Source organism: Branchiostoma belcheri, unplaced genomic scaffold (assembly GCF_001625305.1).
Source record: "Branchiostoma belcheri isolate BF01 breed outbred unplaced genomic scaffold, Haploidv18h27 scaffold37, whole genome shotgun sequence".
Taxonomy (NCBI): Eukaryota; Metazoa; Chordata; class Leptocardii; order Amphioxiformes; family Branchiostomatidae; genus Branchiostoma; species Branchiostoma belcheri.
Window position 1 is genome coordinate 2,525,208 of NW_017803987.1, and position 17,663 is coordinate 2,542,870.

Consider the following 17,663-nt stretch of genomic DNA (forward strand, 5'->3'; position numbering starts at 1 on the left):
ATGGAACTCCAATATATTCTCATTCCTTCTTTGTACTTGCCTACCTATTGCCTGCATGCGTGTATCTGAAGTTGATTTATATCATGTATATATCTGTATGAAGATTTTTTTTTACAAAAACGGAAGCAACCAGTTTTAGACTTATATAACCGGGTGCTTCATTTTTAACTTATATAACTGGTTGCCCTATTTTTTGCCTTATGTAACGAGAACAACCAGCTAGAATTAATTGACACAGAAACCTTTATTTTGTTGCGTTTTTTCTTGCTATTCTTTTAAGAATTTTAGTTTCTCTCACAGATTCAAATCACTGCAAAAGTGGTGTCTACTCGTGAATGAAGTCACAAGGTACAAATATGATGCAAATAAAAATCAACAGGATTTTGTACTGTTTGTCAATGCAGGATTTGGGTTCTACCGTGCTGCAGAAAAGTCGTCCTTTAGGACAACAAGGTAGCGGAGAGCTGTTTGGAGACTGAATCGTATCACATCATATCTTATCATATCATATCTTATATATCAGAAGCCGTCAACCATCTAATTAATATAGAAGAGTTTTACCTATATTTAAGTAAAACATAGAAAACCAAATTGCTACAACACCAATCTGTTTACTATCAGACTGACCATTTGATTAAAGTAGAGTATTTGAAAACAAAACAATTGCTACAACGTAAGACAATAGAACATTTTATGTTTACTTACTGATTATCTTAGATCAGGCTAACCTCAGACTTTTAATTTGGAGACTTTATAAGGACATCCTTTTGTCCTGTGAACTTATAGTAACGTTATCTTTTGAATGATGATGACCATCAGCTATGTCATTATTTTCACACTGATAGCTTTTGCGAGCACACGCAAGCCATTTCCAGAAAGCTGTTACACGATCAGTGGGCCTATAACCGAAATAACCTGCCCGAATTCCGGCATTACTAGTCTCCCCACCTACCCACCCCGTTTGGTAACCAAAGTCTATCTCCAATACAACCGTTTTTCTTATATATGTCAATGACGCCTTACAAGATGACATTCTAAATCGTTATAAATACGTAGATGACCTGTCGTTATGCGAGAGCAGACTTTTCTGTGAAGCGAGCCTTATTCAATCATCTATGGACCGACTCGACTCTTGGGCAATTAATAATGACATGAAGCTAAATGACGAGAAGTGTATGCTCATGACCTTTTCCTTTATGAGAGACTGTCCCCCACCCCCTAATATAACACTTCATAATAAGCCCCTTATATATACCGAATCCGCCTGTATTCTCGGTTTATGGCTCTCGGGGGACCTGAAATGGGACAAACATATTGAAATTATAACAAAGAAGGGGAGCTCACGTCTTTTCTGGCTGAAGAAACTGAAACATTCCGGACTCCCTGTTCAAGACCTTTGCGATTTCTACCAAGGATACATACGCCCGACCCTTGAATATGCGGCCCCAGTCTGGAATTCAAGTATCTCTGTACATCAAGTAATAAAAATCGAACGCATACAAAAACGAGCAGTAAAGATAATCCTTGGCCCCCTGTACACGTCTTATAACATCGCCCTGTCCCAATTATGTTTGCCGTCCCTAGAGAAAAGAAGAGAAACCCTTAGCCTTAAGTTTGCAAAGTCCCTCCTTAACTCCCCTTCGTTCCGACATTGGTTACCCCCATCCCGCTCAGACATCCATGGCAGATGCCTGAAGGGGGCAAACCAACTCGACATCCCTTTGACGAAAACAAAGCGGTACAAAACGAGCCCAATCCCCTATTTCACTGATTTGTTAAATAAACAAGCAGACCTAGGTTGAAATCTCCCAGTACCGGACCAATATTGTTTTTAATCACTTATATATCTAATTTATAACTGCGTACAGCTAGTATTTGTTTAAGTTGTTTGTACCTAGTTTGTCAATGTCCTTTGTTTGTTTAGCCCACCTTATTGTTTAATTGTTTTTAAACCTGTGTACGCAATTCAGCGGTTTAAACGCTGCCATGTACAAGGATTGTTGTCAATAAACTAAACTATTAGTATAGTCTCCATCCCTGACCTATCCAAATATACGTCTGTCAACGTGCTGAACTTCAGTCACAACCTCATCACCACATTTAACTGGGAATCTCTTAAGAGTACGCCGTTCCTTGTAAAACTTGATTTATCGTATAATCAGTTGTCCACTGTAAGGCTCGACCTGGCTATCAAATACTTAAAGTATGTCGTTCATGTAAACGTGGCCTATAATAAACTAGTAACAATTCCTGAGACAATTTTATTTAACAGCTCCAGAATTTTCACGTATGTCATATACGGTAACCCGCTTCACTGTGACTGCCGAAACTCGTGGTTGGCTGAAGATGCTCGTGCTTTTGAAGAGTGTTTCCCCTTCACCTGCACAGAAGCCTTCCGAAAAAAGCCGCTCTACCTGAATTTTCTTGTTTATAATTTCAAATGTGCCAGCCCTGAGAGTCTAAAGGGCGTCAGATTTGAAGACGTAAGCTTGACCCCTTGTGTTGCAAAATCAAACCAAACCACTGACATAACCCCCAATGACAATCCGAAACATCATCGAATAACTACACCAAAGTTGCCTGTTTTCCTAGCCAAAGCAAGGAAAGAGACCGACAGCTATTTTGATATAGCTGCAACCAGCCCTGCAACTCTTACAAAGCCCAAACATGATCTGAAAACTACGCGTAAACAGTCGGAGGCTATCTTTATCTTTAAAAAGTAAGTTTGATAAACATCACACAAAAAATCATATGGCCATTGAATCATTATGAGACAAGTCACAACATAGGTTCTGACTCGTTTAGTCTGCTGAGGCTACAGCAAGTAATTTTTATGGATGACATCAGCACATTTTGGAAAGAAAAAAAAAAGAAAATTTTTTGCTCTCTGACAGTGGTCAACATGCCGAAAATGGGCAAAGATTCTGTTGTGTTGCCATGAAGGAACCTGGATGGCAGATAGATATGAGAGGAGACAAGTCAAGGCTCTGATTTATTATTTTGTCTTTTACTTCGATATAGTCATGTATTTCACTTCTTTTATATTTGATGTATATGTGATGTTCCTACTGAATCAATACCATTTGTACAGGGATTAAAAACTTTTATTTTTCAACTTGTTTTAGTGCCAAATAAATATTGTATACATGTAACAGTTGGCAGTAAATTTAGCACAATATAGGTATAATTTCTTCTTTAAGGTTTATGAAGTGAAAATCTGAAAATGTAAGAATCTTGTTTTTTGGCCCGCCTTGTTTTTTTTTTTTTCGCCCCATCGCATTAGATTTGGTGTCTGCGTCGGATGTCATCCATAAAATTTACTTGCTGTGGCCTAACAACGAGCACGTAGATCTGGCGTTACCCTGGAGCCAGACGGGATATCGGGCACGCGCCGGCCGTTAGCGGCTTAGGGCAGGCAGTGCGACCGCTGATCTAAATAAACTCTATGGAAGAACTCGAGAGTGTTACATGGGAGTGGTCCCTCGGGCTAACATCCTCCCGTAGCCTTAATTTAGATCGGCGGGCGCCTGGCGAAGGGACAGGCTGTTAAACCGCCTAATATCCTGTCGACGTCTGGCTCCCAGGGTACTATAACGTAGCAATTGTCAACCCAATAACAACTACCATACGGTAGCAGTTAATTTTTTTTGCACGTGTCAATGCGGCATGTGGAATATGTCTATATAAGACAAGTAAGGGAGTGAAATACTGTAAGGCAATTGATACTGTATACATTAATATTTATGGAACTGAATGATGGAAAAGTTGTTCAAGATACATTTGGGTTTTAGACGTATTTACATGACTTGACCGGTCCTTTTGTCTTCTATATAATGTGTACAATTTCAATTGTAATTTGAAATTGTGTTAAGTAGATGCTGATTGTAATTTACGTTGCGATGTATATTTTCAAGTTAAGATAGGCGTGTATGTAGTGTGTAAATAGAGTACGCATTAATATTGCAGTTCAAGAAAAGACCTCATATACAAGCAAGTTTGATACAAATACAGGTAGAAATACATGGAGACAATGTTCACTGTACACAAAATTTCTTTATGACACTTAGCATAAAAGAGCTGTACACCTAACAGGATGTATATATATTGTAGTATGTGTAGCTGTTATTTACAAAACACCAATGGCGAGTGTTCCATTCGTTTCAGAATGGACAATATAGGCCATCAAGTAAATTACAGTAAAAAGAAGACCTATATTAAATCTAAGCAAAAGTCTAGGAGAAAACTCACTGTTGACAGTGTTGTTAGTAGCTTCGTCATCGAAGCCAAGTCATGGATTAGTAACTTATTGATCAGAATGGACTAAATGACATGGCGTTTGTTCCAAAGCCACAATGATGATATAACTTATGCCGTGCTATACTAGTATTTTAAATAACTATCAAATGCTCTTTTCATTTGTTCAAAGTTTTAACGTATTTCATTCGTAAATTATAGACACAGTTGCACTGTAACCAAATGCGTAGAGCGCAATGTAGCTATAGTATCCTCATCATCTTTATTGGTTATCATTATCAGTTGTCTTTATCGATAAATTAACCTGAATTTACCTGAATTAAAGAGACTTCAGTCTCTGCGTGTAGCCCTTCGTTGCTCCCATCTGGATGTACTTGTCGATGCTGTTTTTAAATCCATTAAGTCACAAAATCTGAAAATCCTCACAAAACCTGAATAAAAGATGTTGCCATATGTTATGTTTATCGTGAGTTTTACTGAATGCAGGAGTAAGTTATGCATGTAAAGGGCACCTTCTGTATACTACATCACAAGAAAGTCAACAAAAAATTCAGTAGGTTCATCCAAATATGACTTTGGGAAAGGGATGAAGCAAAAAAATGTAGAAAAATGAATATCAAAATAAGGAAATATAGCGTAATTGCTTAACTATCGTCTAGCCCAGATATAACCCAACCGTCACCGTTTTTATAGAAATTCATTGCTGACCTGGACCTGTGGTTTGACTGCGCATTAAAGTGGGTCATCAGGTTAATAAACTTTGACCTTTGACCCGCCTTCTGTGTGCGCCCACCATTTTGATATCGTTTCGCACATTATCTTGTAAATATGTCGGGATTTCAACGTATTCCAGGAATTCTATCAATTCCTAACATCATAAACCAGCAGGTAAGGCCTTCGTTCACTGCTAGTGTTTATTTGAACGTGTTTATACCGTGATAAAATAGTCTGGTACCCATCTTTTCACGGGCCGGCTTCCAAGGGTGTCTCGCCGGCCCAAGACTAGCATAAGGCCACACCAATTAAATTTTATGGATGACGTCCACGCGCGCATTGATTTTGGCCTGTTCCTGGAAAAAAAACAAGAAATTCCGCTTCCTGTAACTATGAACAAAGAGTCACGACAGTGCCACAAATCGTCAGATTGACGTGAAACCTGTAACGCGAAAACAAGACAGGACGACAACTGCTGTTCCACCTGATTCATTGCTGTTTTGATGATGAATAAAAGACTTCTTACTTGCTACACTGTGTCACCTCATTCAATTTGTGTCCTAACATTTGTCGTCTCATAGTATATTTCTAATGTAGGCATCTTGTTTTTTAGGCCCTTCTTGTTTTTTTTTCGCCCTCTCGCATTAGATTTAGGGTCTCCAAAGGACGTCATCCATAAAATTTACTTGGTGTGGCCTAACCTCCGATTAGACTTTTTTGGCGGCCTATCTTTCCAGTCATTAGACGAGGAAGGCTAGTATTTATAGGACCGGATGTTTTTGCCTCCCAGGCCCTTCCATGCATAAATATACATTGGCGTGGGCTGACAGACAGTCGATTATACTATAGCCTACTTGTAGCCTGGATGCCAGACATAATATTATAAGCCCTACGCATGTATGTTGGCAATGGAGCCGAGGAGCTGTCTGGCACCCAGGCTAATAAATCATTTACTGCTTTATTATCGACCATAAGCTAGCTAACTAAAAACCACCCCCACCCAAAAATCATATAACGTTACCAACTCTCACACTTTATGTAATATACTATATTTTTTGTACCATGTTTTTTACATGTACTAGTAAGAATATGTTTATGAGTATGACTATACCATTATGACTTTAAATGATGATGACTTTAAATGATGTAAACTATTTTAATGAAAAGTGGCCTGCAGACCAATTTGAGCTTTAATCACGATAAAGAATGGTTTTAAACAAACATTTTTCCATTTCCCAAACAGTTATAAGAAATGAACCAGCCGACCGACGTACCTGTAGTTGAAGGCCTTCCTCATGGAAACCCTGAGAACAAGACTTATAGTGATGAGCCAAAAGAAACGGGACAGCAGCAAGAAAAAGACGCTCTTTGCAATAAAACGTGTGGCATAGACTGTGGCCAGTTTGATGAGGGAGTCTCATCAGAACAACATTCACACATACAAGATCGCTCAGAAGAAGGGAAAAGACTTGCAAGAAAATCCATTACAGAGACTCCATACGTATGTCAGGACTGCGGATACAGGACAGCTTATAAGTCTCACCTTTCTAGACATAGGAGAAAACATACCGGTGAAAAACAGTACAAATGTGACCGCTGCGACTATTCCGCCACGCAGAAATGCAACATAGACCGTCACGTCATGGTTAAACACACGGGTGAGAAACCCTATGTGTGTGAGGAGTGTGGGTACAGTACAGCAAACAAGTCGAACTTGACTCAACATATGATAAAACATACCGGGGAGACACCCTACATGTGTATAGAGTGTGACTACAGAGCAGTTTCTAAATCTCACCTCTCTGTACATATGAGAAAACACACAGGTGAAAAACCTTACAAATGTGACCTGTGTGATTATACTGCCACCCAAAAAGGCCATATAGACCAACATGTTATGATAAAACATACTTGTGAGAAACCGTATAGATGTGGAGAGTGTATATACAAGACGGCGAAAAAGGCAGACTTGTATCGACATATGAGAAAACATATACGTGAGAGAGCGTACAAATGTGATAAGTGTGACTATACAGCTGCTCATAAGTATCATTTAGACGAGCATGTCATAATTAGACATACTGAAAACTGTAAGTAGAAAACCCAGATATGTGGGCTACAAAACAGCTAACATTTGTATTAAATGTGTAATGTGATTTGGAAATAGCCTTGTCATTAAGTTAAGTCTCACACACAGAAGTAGTGTGTATGTGAATGAATTCAAGCTGTCTAAAGACAACATAAACCACATTTAGGACAAAACATGATATGAAAAAGCCATGTATTGATACAATATAATAACTGTTTATTCTCCACAAAACAAATATCATTTTAGAATATCTGACTACCTACATACTCCTTCCATAAGTAGATTGATGAAATATGTTACCAACCTCTTCAGTGTAATTTAATTCTATGTTTATTTATTGTATTACATTAAAATGTATCCCTGTACTTTTGTACTTGGGGTTATTCTTATCCATGACTTGGACTTTCATCGAAATGGCTTTTTTTTTAACCATATGTGTTTGTTAATGAATAAAAAATATTTATACAAAGCAGCGGTACATATTGTATTCTCACGCACTCATACATGTATAAGTAGTTTAGTAGTTATGGGCTAAAATAGTTGTACTATGGTTTAATGATACATTTTTTACAAACCCAATTTATACATAAAATGTTCTTTCACTATTACCTTTTACTAAGGACATTATGTCCTTGCTTTTACCAAATCTTTACTATTGTTGCATCAAAAACGCATGTTTAGTGTTTTAATGTTTATCTTCAGTTAAAGGTTAGTAGCTATATTGACATTATCCCAGGCCTGTTCTATTTGTAAAAAGCTTAAAGGTCTTAATTGCGCATGAATACACGTTAAAACTCTTTGTGCTGTCTTATGCTGTTATGTCAGTAGCCTTGAACCTTGACATACTAGTATTACCCACAATGCATCACTGTTCATGCGCAGTTCAAATCGTGGACTAGCTTTCTACTATATACAAGCAGGTTTTGCAAGAATGGCTCATAACCATAGAGCTGTTCGTTTGTCGCATGTTGCAATTGCCACAGTCCCTGCTGGCAGTTCCTTATATTCAAAACTTGAACTCAAACGTCTTGAAAAAAAAGGAAAAGTAACCAATTTTTAGAACTCGGTGGTTATACAAAATAAATGTAACAAGACTGTTCATACACACTATTAGAAACAAAGTTAGCTTTAGAAATAAAAGAATGATTATTATTATTTCGACGTCCCGTGTGCGGTCTGCTACGTCCCAACCCGCGGCAGTAAGTTAATGATCCCCGCCCGTAACACCTGTTATAGCGGCTGGACCCTCGAGTATCATGGCATAATAACACTTCACGACTTTGGGGTGCAAAAAGATATAACCCACCTGGACAAAGCGTTCACTTTCATCGTCTTTAGGAAGAACTGTAGTCTTCACAGTAGGGCGCGGGATCTTGAACTGAAATTGATGAAAATAGAAAAAGAAGGCAGCACAGTCAAAGAATGATATAGAAAATGGAAAACATGCCAAAAGACTACGAAAGCTGGTACAGGTAGCGTAGTCTTTTGCAGCCTGGTTACTAAACTGTTTTGTCTTTTATCCTTTCCGCAAATATTTGAGCTAAAATAGGTCAAACTTTGGTAACCAGGCTTTTGGAAAAAATACTTTATTGTAGGTATCGTATCATCGTCTTCTGGCAAAAAAAATGAAATAAAATAAGAGGAATAGGAACGAATATACAGTAGACTATTGTCATCTTTATCTATCGATTTCGGCCCCTAAAATAGCCCGGTTGACTGAAGCAGAAGAAATCCTACCTCTCCCGACGGTATATTCTCAACACTGGGGTTCCAGAAGGGCCTTCCTCTGGCTCTTAGGGAGTCCGTGTAGATAGGTGGCAACATGTCAGCATCTATTGGCTAAAAAATAATCATCAACAAGAGCGCTATTGGTCAGAAATATGGCAATTAACAATTCATAATTGTTGTAATTACCAAAGCTGTCCATGGTGACAGACATTGAACATCACTCAAAGAAACCATAACATTTACGCACATTTCCTTGAGTTGTTTATCAATGTTTTGATTATTTCTATAGCTGTTCACATATTGCCAACCTCAAATGACATTTGTCACTGTACAAATAAGAATACATGCCTGGGGGACTGCTACTGAAATGACTACACTGTATGTTTCCTATGTATAAACTTTTATTAAATGTTATTGTACAGAGTGTTGTATTCTGCATAACAGAGAGTAGTTGCTTGTAACTATGCTCACAATTGCAAAAGCTCAAATGTGTATAGAAATGTACATACCAAAGGTGGAAGGTAGTCGTCCTGGTCTCCCCCCAGGTCAGTGACTGGAAGGCCACGGACCGGCTGCCACGCGTCAGACCTGGATGTGTAGATGTTGGCTAGGGTGACTGGAGCTCTATCGATCCTGTACCTACAAGAAATTGTCACGTTTTACATAAGCCCAGTACCTAATAAAATCATGTTTAGAAAGCATTGTACATGTACTGTCAATAACAGAGGTAACCGATATGTACTTAATAGCCAGATTGCTATATACAGTAGATATGAACTATTTCTACGTCACTTAGTAGCTATAGGAAAGTAGTTCTAAATCAGTATGCTTGATCTTAACAATACACACAAGGTAAAATTAAGGCTTTGCTGGCATTTATGTCTTTCATTATTCATGGAAAGGTCTTAAGAATCACCATTTAACATACAAACACTTTATTTAAAAAATCCTATCTTTAAGCATAACTTAACGAATGGGTAAATGTTCCATTTTCCGCTTCCAGGGAAGAAACAGACACTTTACGCATGCTTTAAGTTGTATTTAAAGATCGAATCGCACACTAGTGAAGCAGTGTCAAGTCATGTTTTCTATGCAAGATGCCAGGTTGCCCTGTGTGCATGGCATCTCAAGACAACAGATAGGATGGGCTAACCATACCTCGCTTCTCTTCCTTTCTTTGCCCTACGCCTGGACCTTTTGGCCATACCTACAGCCACCAGCAGGGCGACCACCAGCAGGAAACACACGCAGCCTGCTGCAATACCGATCACGTGCGCTTGGGTCAAGTGGATCTGACATCTCTCCCCACTGTACCAGGAACCCTGCACTGCCGGGCAGCTGCACATTGTAACAAGAGGCAATTATGATCAAACATTCAACATAGCTGTATTTCACAGCAAAACACAAGTGCAAAACGCAGTGCAACAAAGGATGACAAAACGCAACTCGATGTAAAATTCAACTCATTAAAAAATAGTCATGATGGCAGGACTTTTGAGCTAGCGAAAAAAGATACCAGTAGAAATTAAGAAAGCCGGATAAAAACGCCCGAACACAGGCCAAAATATAAGCCAAATTTAAGCTTAACATTTTTGGGAGAGTAGGACTCCCTTGGATTCAGCCGACGTTTTGGCGACCGCATGTCACATTTCTCCAGGCAATTCTGACTGGTCCACATTGCACAGCACAGGTTTGTCTGCAATAGATGCAGCAACAGATTTACTATAATAATTTTCTTGTATTCAGGAGAGGATATAAAATGAAATGTAGTTTTGATGCTTACGTGCATTTTGGTCCTTCTTCAAGATTGAAGTCACAGGTCCCTGTGTTGCAGTAGTTTCCCTCACATTGGCACTCCGCTCCGGAATACAGCTCAGTCTGTGTACACACGCCCCCCTCCCCACAGTCCAAATCTGCACACACATCTTCAATGATAATGTCAATATCTGCAACAGATTCAACAACACCCTATGTATAGACAGATGGCAACAATTGTTGAGTGAATTTCTCCCTGTTCCTTCTTTGTACAGTAATCTAGGAACTAGTCAATTTTAATAAAAGCTCCAAAAACAAAATACAAATCCCAAATACACATAGTATTTTTTATTTAACTAACATGATATTGAAACGGATAACAGAATATCTTAAGAGTGAAGTTTGTGAAGACAAGTATGAATACAATTACAATCATTTTGTGATAATAGATTACATTCCTACCATGTGCACGTGGCTGATCTTAAAAAAAAACTAATTATTATAACAGCTGTTGTTGGACGTTTTGTGCTGGTCTAACCCGATGACACCTACCATCTGGTGTAAGTACAATCGGCTGCAGGCTACTGCTATTGACCTGGAGCGTAGGGTCAAAATTTGTTCCATTCATGACTGCCTGCTGAAGGTTTGTCTTTGCCGTATCCAGGATGATGCTGTCTGATTGGGAGCCTTCCACGGTGAACACAGCTGTGTATCTGGCGTCAACACTGCCACGGCTAAAGGTAGACAGAAATGTAATTATAACACACTTTGTTATGACTAGTCTGCTTTGCCAAGTATGAATGATTAAAGTTGTTCTTAGAGGTAGTAGCTATGTACTAGCTATCAGAGATGCTTCTGAATCATTGAATTGAAAGTAAAGACTGCTGAGCCACAATTGTATTGCATATGCAATAACATAATGTACAGTCAAATATTGTTAACCAAGGTTTAGACATCCAAGTTTCAGCACTGTCATGGTTCTAGTCATGTTATAGCTGCACTAAAATGATGTAAATTTCATTAACTCGATACCTGGTACTAGATGTCTAGTAAGGAGACAAGACCTAGAAAGGTAACATTTGCAAAGCAAATGCATAATGTTTATCTTCGCATATGGTCTCCTCTGTTAATTCTTACTCAAACATATTCATTTATATGGTCAGACAGGAGTCCAAATCCCTCCTATACTATAAAATTGCAACATGAGTTCTGCTTCGGGTCATTGACCTTATTTGTTTGGAGAAGAAGAAGAAAAAAAAGAAAAAAGAGCAAAAACAACATGTTTTCCTTTGGTAAACATAAAAATGTAAGCTTGGATAATGCTGAGTCCTTGGCATATATCTGGACACATTGTATATAATGTTCAGACTGAGGCTTATTATAAGTAAATGAGTGTACAGTTATGTCGCCCATACTTACAGGAATCGAATAATGATGATCTGGACGAAACCAGGAATTATAGAGTAGACAAGCGTCAGCTGGTGGTAATGAGATGACAAAAGATACATGCTTTTTATTTTTAACATTAGATACAAACCACACAACTCATTGTCTCACATGTATTACATTTGATGGGCCACGACTGCAATACAATTATAATTTAGCATTTTGTAAACACAAACTAACTGAAGAACAGATTCAACACACACTACAATCTTGATCTTCCCAGAGACATTGTACAAGAGTGTGTATGTGTATAATAATGTCCTTGATCTTCCATATACACATTATTGTACCTGGACAACTTTCCATGGGTGTTACTGTTTCAGTAGTTCTGGCATTGCATCAAGGCCTCACTAAGCTCTTGTTCCAATATGATGTATTCTTTGCATAAATTAATATTTGGATTATGCTTAACTTTTTTTAACTGCCTGTTTTGTCAATTTTTACGTATTGCTGGGTATGTTGACTTTGAAATGTATACTAATGTTGCGTTGTTTGTATGCGGTTGGGCAACCTGAAAAAGTGCATATGCAGATACAGTGTATACAAGGTAGAAGGTCATTCTGAACACTCACTGATATTGTCAACTTTTCTGCAAGGTCCTTATACTCTGGTGAAGTCCTGTCGTTGTATTCAGTCTTAAACACTCTCTCCATCGTTATTTGTGCTGGTACAAACTTCTGAGGTTTTGCTATGAAATAAAAATTTGTTATGTAAAACAAATAACATCAGTTGGTACATTGTATAATCTACATTGTATATACTGACCTTCGTGCACCTAAATATACAAAAGTCATGTATGTATACAAATTAAAGTCTTAAAATAAAAATATCTATAAGAGTAACAAATAACTGCCAATCCTACCAAACAAGCTCACAATAATAGGAAGATGATAAAAAATCATAAAGTATATGGACTCACGTCGCCCTGGCGTAACAGTGGTTTGTGTTGGCATCATTGGAGTTGTTGTTCTTTCTGTTGTCGACATTGCAGTTGTTGTTCTTTCTGTTGTCGCCATTGGAGTTGTTCTTTCTGTTGTCGACATTGGAGTTGTTCTTTCTGTTGGTGATATTGAAGTTGTTGTGTTTTCTGTTGGTGACATTGGAGTTTTGTTTTCTGTTGATGACATTGAGGTTGTTGTGTTTTCTGTTGGTGACATTGGGGTTGTTGTATTTTCTGTTGGTGACATTGGAGTTGTTCTTTCTGTTGGTGACATTGGAGTTGTGTTTTCTGTTGGTGACATTGGAGATGTTGTGTTTTCTGTTGGAGTCGTTGGGGTTGTTGTGTTTTCTGTTGGTGACATTTGGGTTGTTGTGTTTTCTGTTGGTGACATTGGAGTTGTTCTTTCTGTTGGTGACATTGGAGTTGTGTTTTCTGTTGGTGACATTGGGGTTGTTGCATTTTCTGTTGGTGACATTGGAGTTGTTGTATTTTCTGTTGGTGACATTGGAGTTGTTCTTTCTGTTGGTGACATTGGAGTTGTTCTTTCTGTTGGTGACATTGGAGTTGTTGTGTTTTCTGTTGGTGACATTGGAGTTGTTGTTCTTTCTGTTGGTGACATTGGGGTTGTTGTATTTTCTGTTGGTGACATTAGGGCTGTTGTTCTTTCTGTTGGTGACATTGGAGTTGTTGTGTTTTCTGTTGGTGACATTGGAGATGTTGTATTTTCTGTTGGTGACATTGGAGTTGTTGTTCTTTCTGTTGGTGACATTGGGGTTGTTGTATTTTCTGTTGGTGACATTGGGGTTGTTGTGTTTTCTGTTGGTGACATTGGAGTTGTAGTGTTTTCGGTTGGTGACATTGCAGTTGTTGTGTTTTCTGTTGGTGACATTGGAGTTGTTGTGCTTTCTGTTGTCACTGCAATTGCTATGTATTATGAAAAAATCTATTTAATATTCTGTTCCATTTTGTGATTATCTATCTTCGCCAAGATTTTATAAACTGTGCTGTATATGAAAGGTACCCTTTGTCCGCTTACAGAATTTGGAAATTGTATTAAATTTTGAATATGATTTATTTTGTAGCAATTGGAAATGATACTTGGGTCAGTGCAGACAGACTTAGCTGGTGATGCTGACCCACAAAAAGTGCAGAAATTCTGACGTAAATTATAGGATCTGATACAAAATTAATATTAAGTAGATGAAAATATCCAAGATAAGGTACAAATCCTGCAAGATATGGAAATTCTCTTCATCACATAAGCTTTAAGCCTGAACTTGTCTCACCTGTACAAACTATGCCATTTCCAATGTAACCAGTATGACAGGTACAGCTGAAGGAACCCAGGGTGTTCGTACAGTTAGCATTGTCATCACAGTTGTCAGTGTTGGTCACACACTCATCTAAATCTGAGGAATGACAAGCAGTTTAGTCATTAGTATCCGTGTCATGTTCATTTGACAATAGCTGTGTCTGTAATAGACTTACATGTGTAATATCGTCAAGAATCCTCTGCAAATCATAGATAGATATCAAGTATATATAACAAGGCTCGTTTTTCTTGACCCGATTGTGATGTTAAATTTTTTTTATTACTGTTGCCACCTTATTTTTGTTGATGTTACTTTTATTTGTACATATGAGGAAAGGGTCTAGATAGAAATGCATTATAAACGTCTGACCAATGCTCAGAGTACATGTGTGTGAATACAATATGTATTATTACATAAAACAAAGAATCAGTCATGATTTCAGAATGATGTAAGGATTGTTTACCTGTACAAGTTCTCCCTGTACCTTCGTAACCATCATTACATGTACAAGTGTAGGAGCCAGCAGTGTTGGTGCAATTTGCATTTCCATCACACTGATGCGTTCCACTTTCAACACATTCATTAATATCTGTTAAAAAAGAAAATCAGTCACTTAAACACAACACTCCTTATGACGATGATACGTTCAAACTTGGTTAAAGATTTCCGGCACAATAGTTAAACCTAAACACCCTAAAGTTAAATGCTTATCCATTCCCCACTTGAATCGTATCAACTGTTATTAGAACGTTCGCCATTGTTTTTGACACCTCACAGGTATTCCCGGCCAATGTTGTATCATCATTAAAAAATTGTCTCACCTGTACAGACAGTTCCATTTCCCTGGTACCCAGAATGACAGGTGCAGTTGAAGGAGCCAGGTGTGTTCGTACAGTCAGCATTGTCGTCACAGGTGTCAATGTCCTCTTCACACTCACGAACATCCACACAGTTACCACCGATGTAACCAGATTTACAGGGACAAGTGAAGGAACCAACGGTGTTCGTACACACAGAGTTTTCTGTGCAGGAGTCTGGGTCTTGTGTACACTCATCTTCATCTGATCGATAAAGGGTAAGCAAAGGGAGTCATTAGCATCAGTGTCATTAGCGTTTTTTGCCAACGAAAGGCTTTTCTGTATGTGCTATCGTTTGCAAACATGGATGGCTAATTAATCTTTCGGGAGTGGTAAAACGTGTAACATCATAATTTTGTTGTACATGTATTTTAGTGGTAGTTAAGTTGCAATTTGAATCCATACTCTACATATTTTTTCAGCCATATAAAACTTTGGAAGATTTGATGAAAAGTGTGGAGTTGCTGCTATTTGCAACAAATCATAAGCATGTGGCTGAGTTTATGTTATCTTCAGAAACTTTCTAATGCATGAGAAATACATTGTACAAGCCCTGGCCTACCTTCGCAGTACGTCCCATTGCCAATATAACCATCATTGCAGGTGCATACATAGCTGCCCTCTGTGTTGCTGCATGATGCCAGATCATGACAGTCATCCTGTCCACTTAAACACTCGTCCACATCTGGGAGCAAAGTGTCTTTTTTTAACATTTATAATTCAACTGATACTGACATGATAGCATTCAATGTAAACAGTTAAACACTGATTTATTCCATTACCATTTTTGTCAGCAAGACAAAAGGTTTCATAAGCTAAGAAGACAATAGATGAATCCAATTGTAATTTGAAAGAAATCTATGTCGTGTCATCCTGTCTAGAAGATACTAGATACTACAGTGATAACAAAAAAGTGAGACATGTCAGCATACTCGTGTTTGCATACCGTAGAGCTGTTTTTCAAGAAACATTTTTTGTCAGAAACTAGTCAACACAATTGGTTTCCCTCTTTTTCATTTCAAGTTCATGCATAAAACATTGTAGATGAGGATCACTTACCTGTACAGGTTCTCCCTGTACCAGTGTACCCATCATTACATGTGCAGGTGTAGGAGCCAGCAGTGTTGGTGCAATTTGCATTTTCATCACATGTTGTTCTGTTTCTACATTCATCAATGTCTGATACAGGAAAGAAATAATTGCAGTACTCAGTAATATACAATGTAAACAGAACACTCATGTTGGTAAACCTTAATGAAATGTTTTGGAATTAACGATAACTCATTATGAAGAAAGTTAGGCATTGCAAACAGATCATATACAGCCATATGATTATGGACCTACATTGTACCCATAGATCTTTAATAAGAGACAGCAACGAAACCATATCAATAATATCATGTCATCCAATGATATAATGGTTTAACTACACTTATCAGGATGAATTTGATTGCAAAGCTACTTACATTTCCAAAATACTCTTTGACAGAAACCTCACTAAAAGTGCCATGCACCTGTAACTGGAAGTTGACTAACGTATTTTATGTACCTTCACATACTGTTCCAGTGCCATTGTACCCAGGTTTGCAGGTACATTCAAAGCTGCCCACGACATTTGTGCATATCGCTTGATCATGGCAGTTTGATGAACCATCAGAGCACTCATCCACATCTATTGAAAACAACAGCAAACATATTAATTCGGAAATTCGGATCTGCCTTTTACATCTATTGCACTGGTAGCTCAACTGGTAGAGTGCTCGCTTTGTAACCGGGAGGTCGTGAGTTCAAACCCTGGTCGGGTCATACCAAAGACTTTAAAAATGGTACACACTTCTTTCTCTGCTTAGCACTCAGCACATATGAGAAAGAGTGTGGGAAGGTCAAACACACAGCACTACCAGCGGACTAGCCCCCTGCTGTAGTGCATTGCACAATTGTGTCGCCCAAGGGCTACAAAATGGAGATGGGCACCACCCTACGCTCGGGCAAGAGCACGGGAGACCTTCTTATTATTATTATTTTACATCTATTTCCATCAGGCAGAATGTCATATTTCATGTAATTGTATGTAGTTGTGTGTTTCAAAATGTTTGAAATTTTTGCAGAAAGCTGTTGATTTTTAGCTGCAGTTGCATGCTATCTATTTTTGCCAGACAGAACGTCATATTTAGATGTGTCTAGTCATGTGTATAGTTTTTCTACGCTTTCAACATGAGTGGGTGTAAACACATGTCGCAACACTTCCTTAGTTTAGTCAGAAATGAAGGGAAGAAGCAGAGAAGACCTTACCGGCACAGAAGAAGCCATCTCCAGTATACCCGTCCTGACAGGTGCAGTTGAACTCGCCGTCGAAGTTGACACACCGGGCATCCTCACTGCAGTTCTGGGTCTGACTGCCAAATGTGCACTCATCGATGTCTGTGAGGACATCAATACATGACAAACTATATCATCTTTGAACAGTATAGAAGACATGATGCTTGCAGTTAACACATTTTCAAACCAACTGGGTGGAACGTGAAACTCTGTTACACATTAGAAACATGAAGTTAAATTAGATAAGT

At 38.3% G+C, this 17,663-nt stretch overlaps 2 protein-coding genes across 2 annotated transcripts in view; one reads left to right on the forward strand and one right to left on the reverse strand.

Moving 5' to 3' along the window:
- Positions 1 to 5,031: 5,031 nt before the first annotated feature.
- LOC109476344 (zinc finger protein 578-like) lies at positions 5,032 to 7,147 on the forward strand. Its single transcript, XM_019777271.1, has 2 exons — positions 5,032 to 5,142; positions 6,212 to 7,147. Exon 2 carries the CDS (start codon positions 6,221 to 6,223, stop codon positions 7,064 to 7,066), a length of 846 nt encoding a protein of 281 aa, XP_019632830.1. The 5' UTR covers positions 5,032 to 5,142; positions 6,212 to 6,220; the 3' UTR covers positions 7,067 to 7,147.
- A 1,666-nt stretch (positions 7,148 to 8,813) lies between these two features.
- LOC109476260 overlaps positions 8,814 to 17,663 on the reverse strand; it is a 39,586-nt gene continuing 30,736 nt past the window's right edge. The window contains exons 36-46 of the mRNA XM_019777145.1: positions 16,646 to 16,768; positions 16,177 to 16,275; positions 15,659 to 15,781; positions 15,061 to 15,300; positions 12,559 to 12,674; positions 11,960 to 12,018; positions 11,093 to 11,274; positions 10,569 to 10,731; positions 9,944 to 10,123; positions 9,295 to 9,424; positions 8,814 to 8,849 (exon numbers count right to left, since the gene is read on the reverse strand). Coding sequence (XP_019632704.1) covers positions 8,814 to 8,849; positions 9,295 to 9,424; positions 9,944 to 10,123; positions 10,569 to 10,731; positions 11,093 to 11,274; positions 11,960 to 12,018; positions 12,559 to 12,674; positions 15,061 to 15,300; positions 15,659 to 15,781; positions 16,177 to 16,275; positions 16,646 to 16,768 — 1,451 coding nt within the window. The remainder of the gene's footprint in view (positions 8,850 to 9,294; positions 9,425 to 9,943; positions 10,124 to 10,568; positions 10,732 to 11,092; positions 11,275 to 11,959; positions 12,019 to 12,558; positions 12,675 to 15,060; positions 15,301 to 15,658; positions 15,782 to 16,176; positions 16,276 to 16,645; positions 16,769 to 17,663) is intronic.

Excerpts from the sequence above, each read along its gene's own strand:
- LOC109476344 (XM_019777271.1), top strand. The coding sequence starts at position 6,221 with ATGAACCAGCCGACCGACGTACCTGTAGTTGAAGGCCTTCCTCATGGA.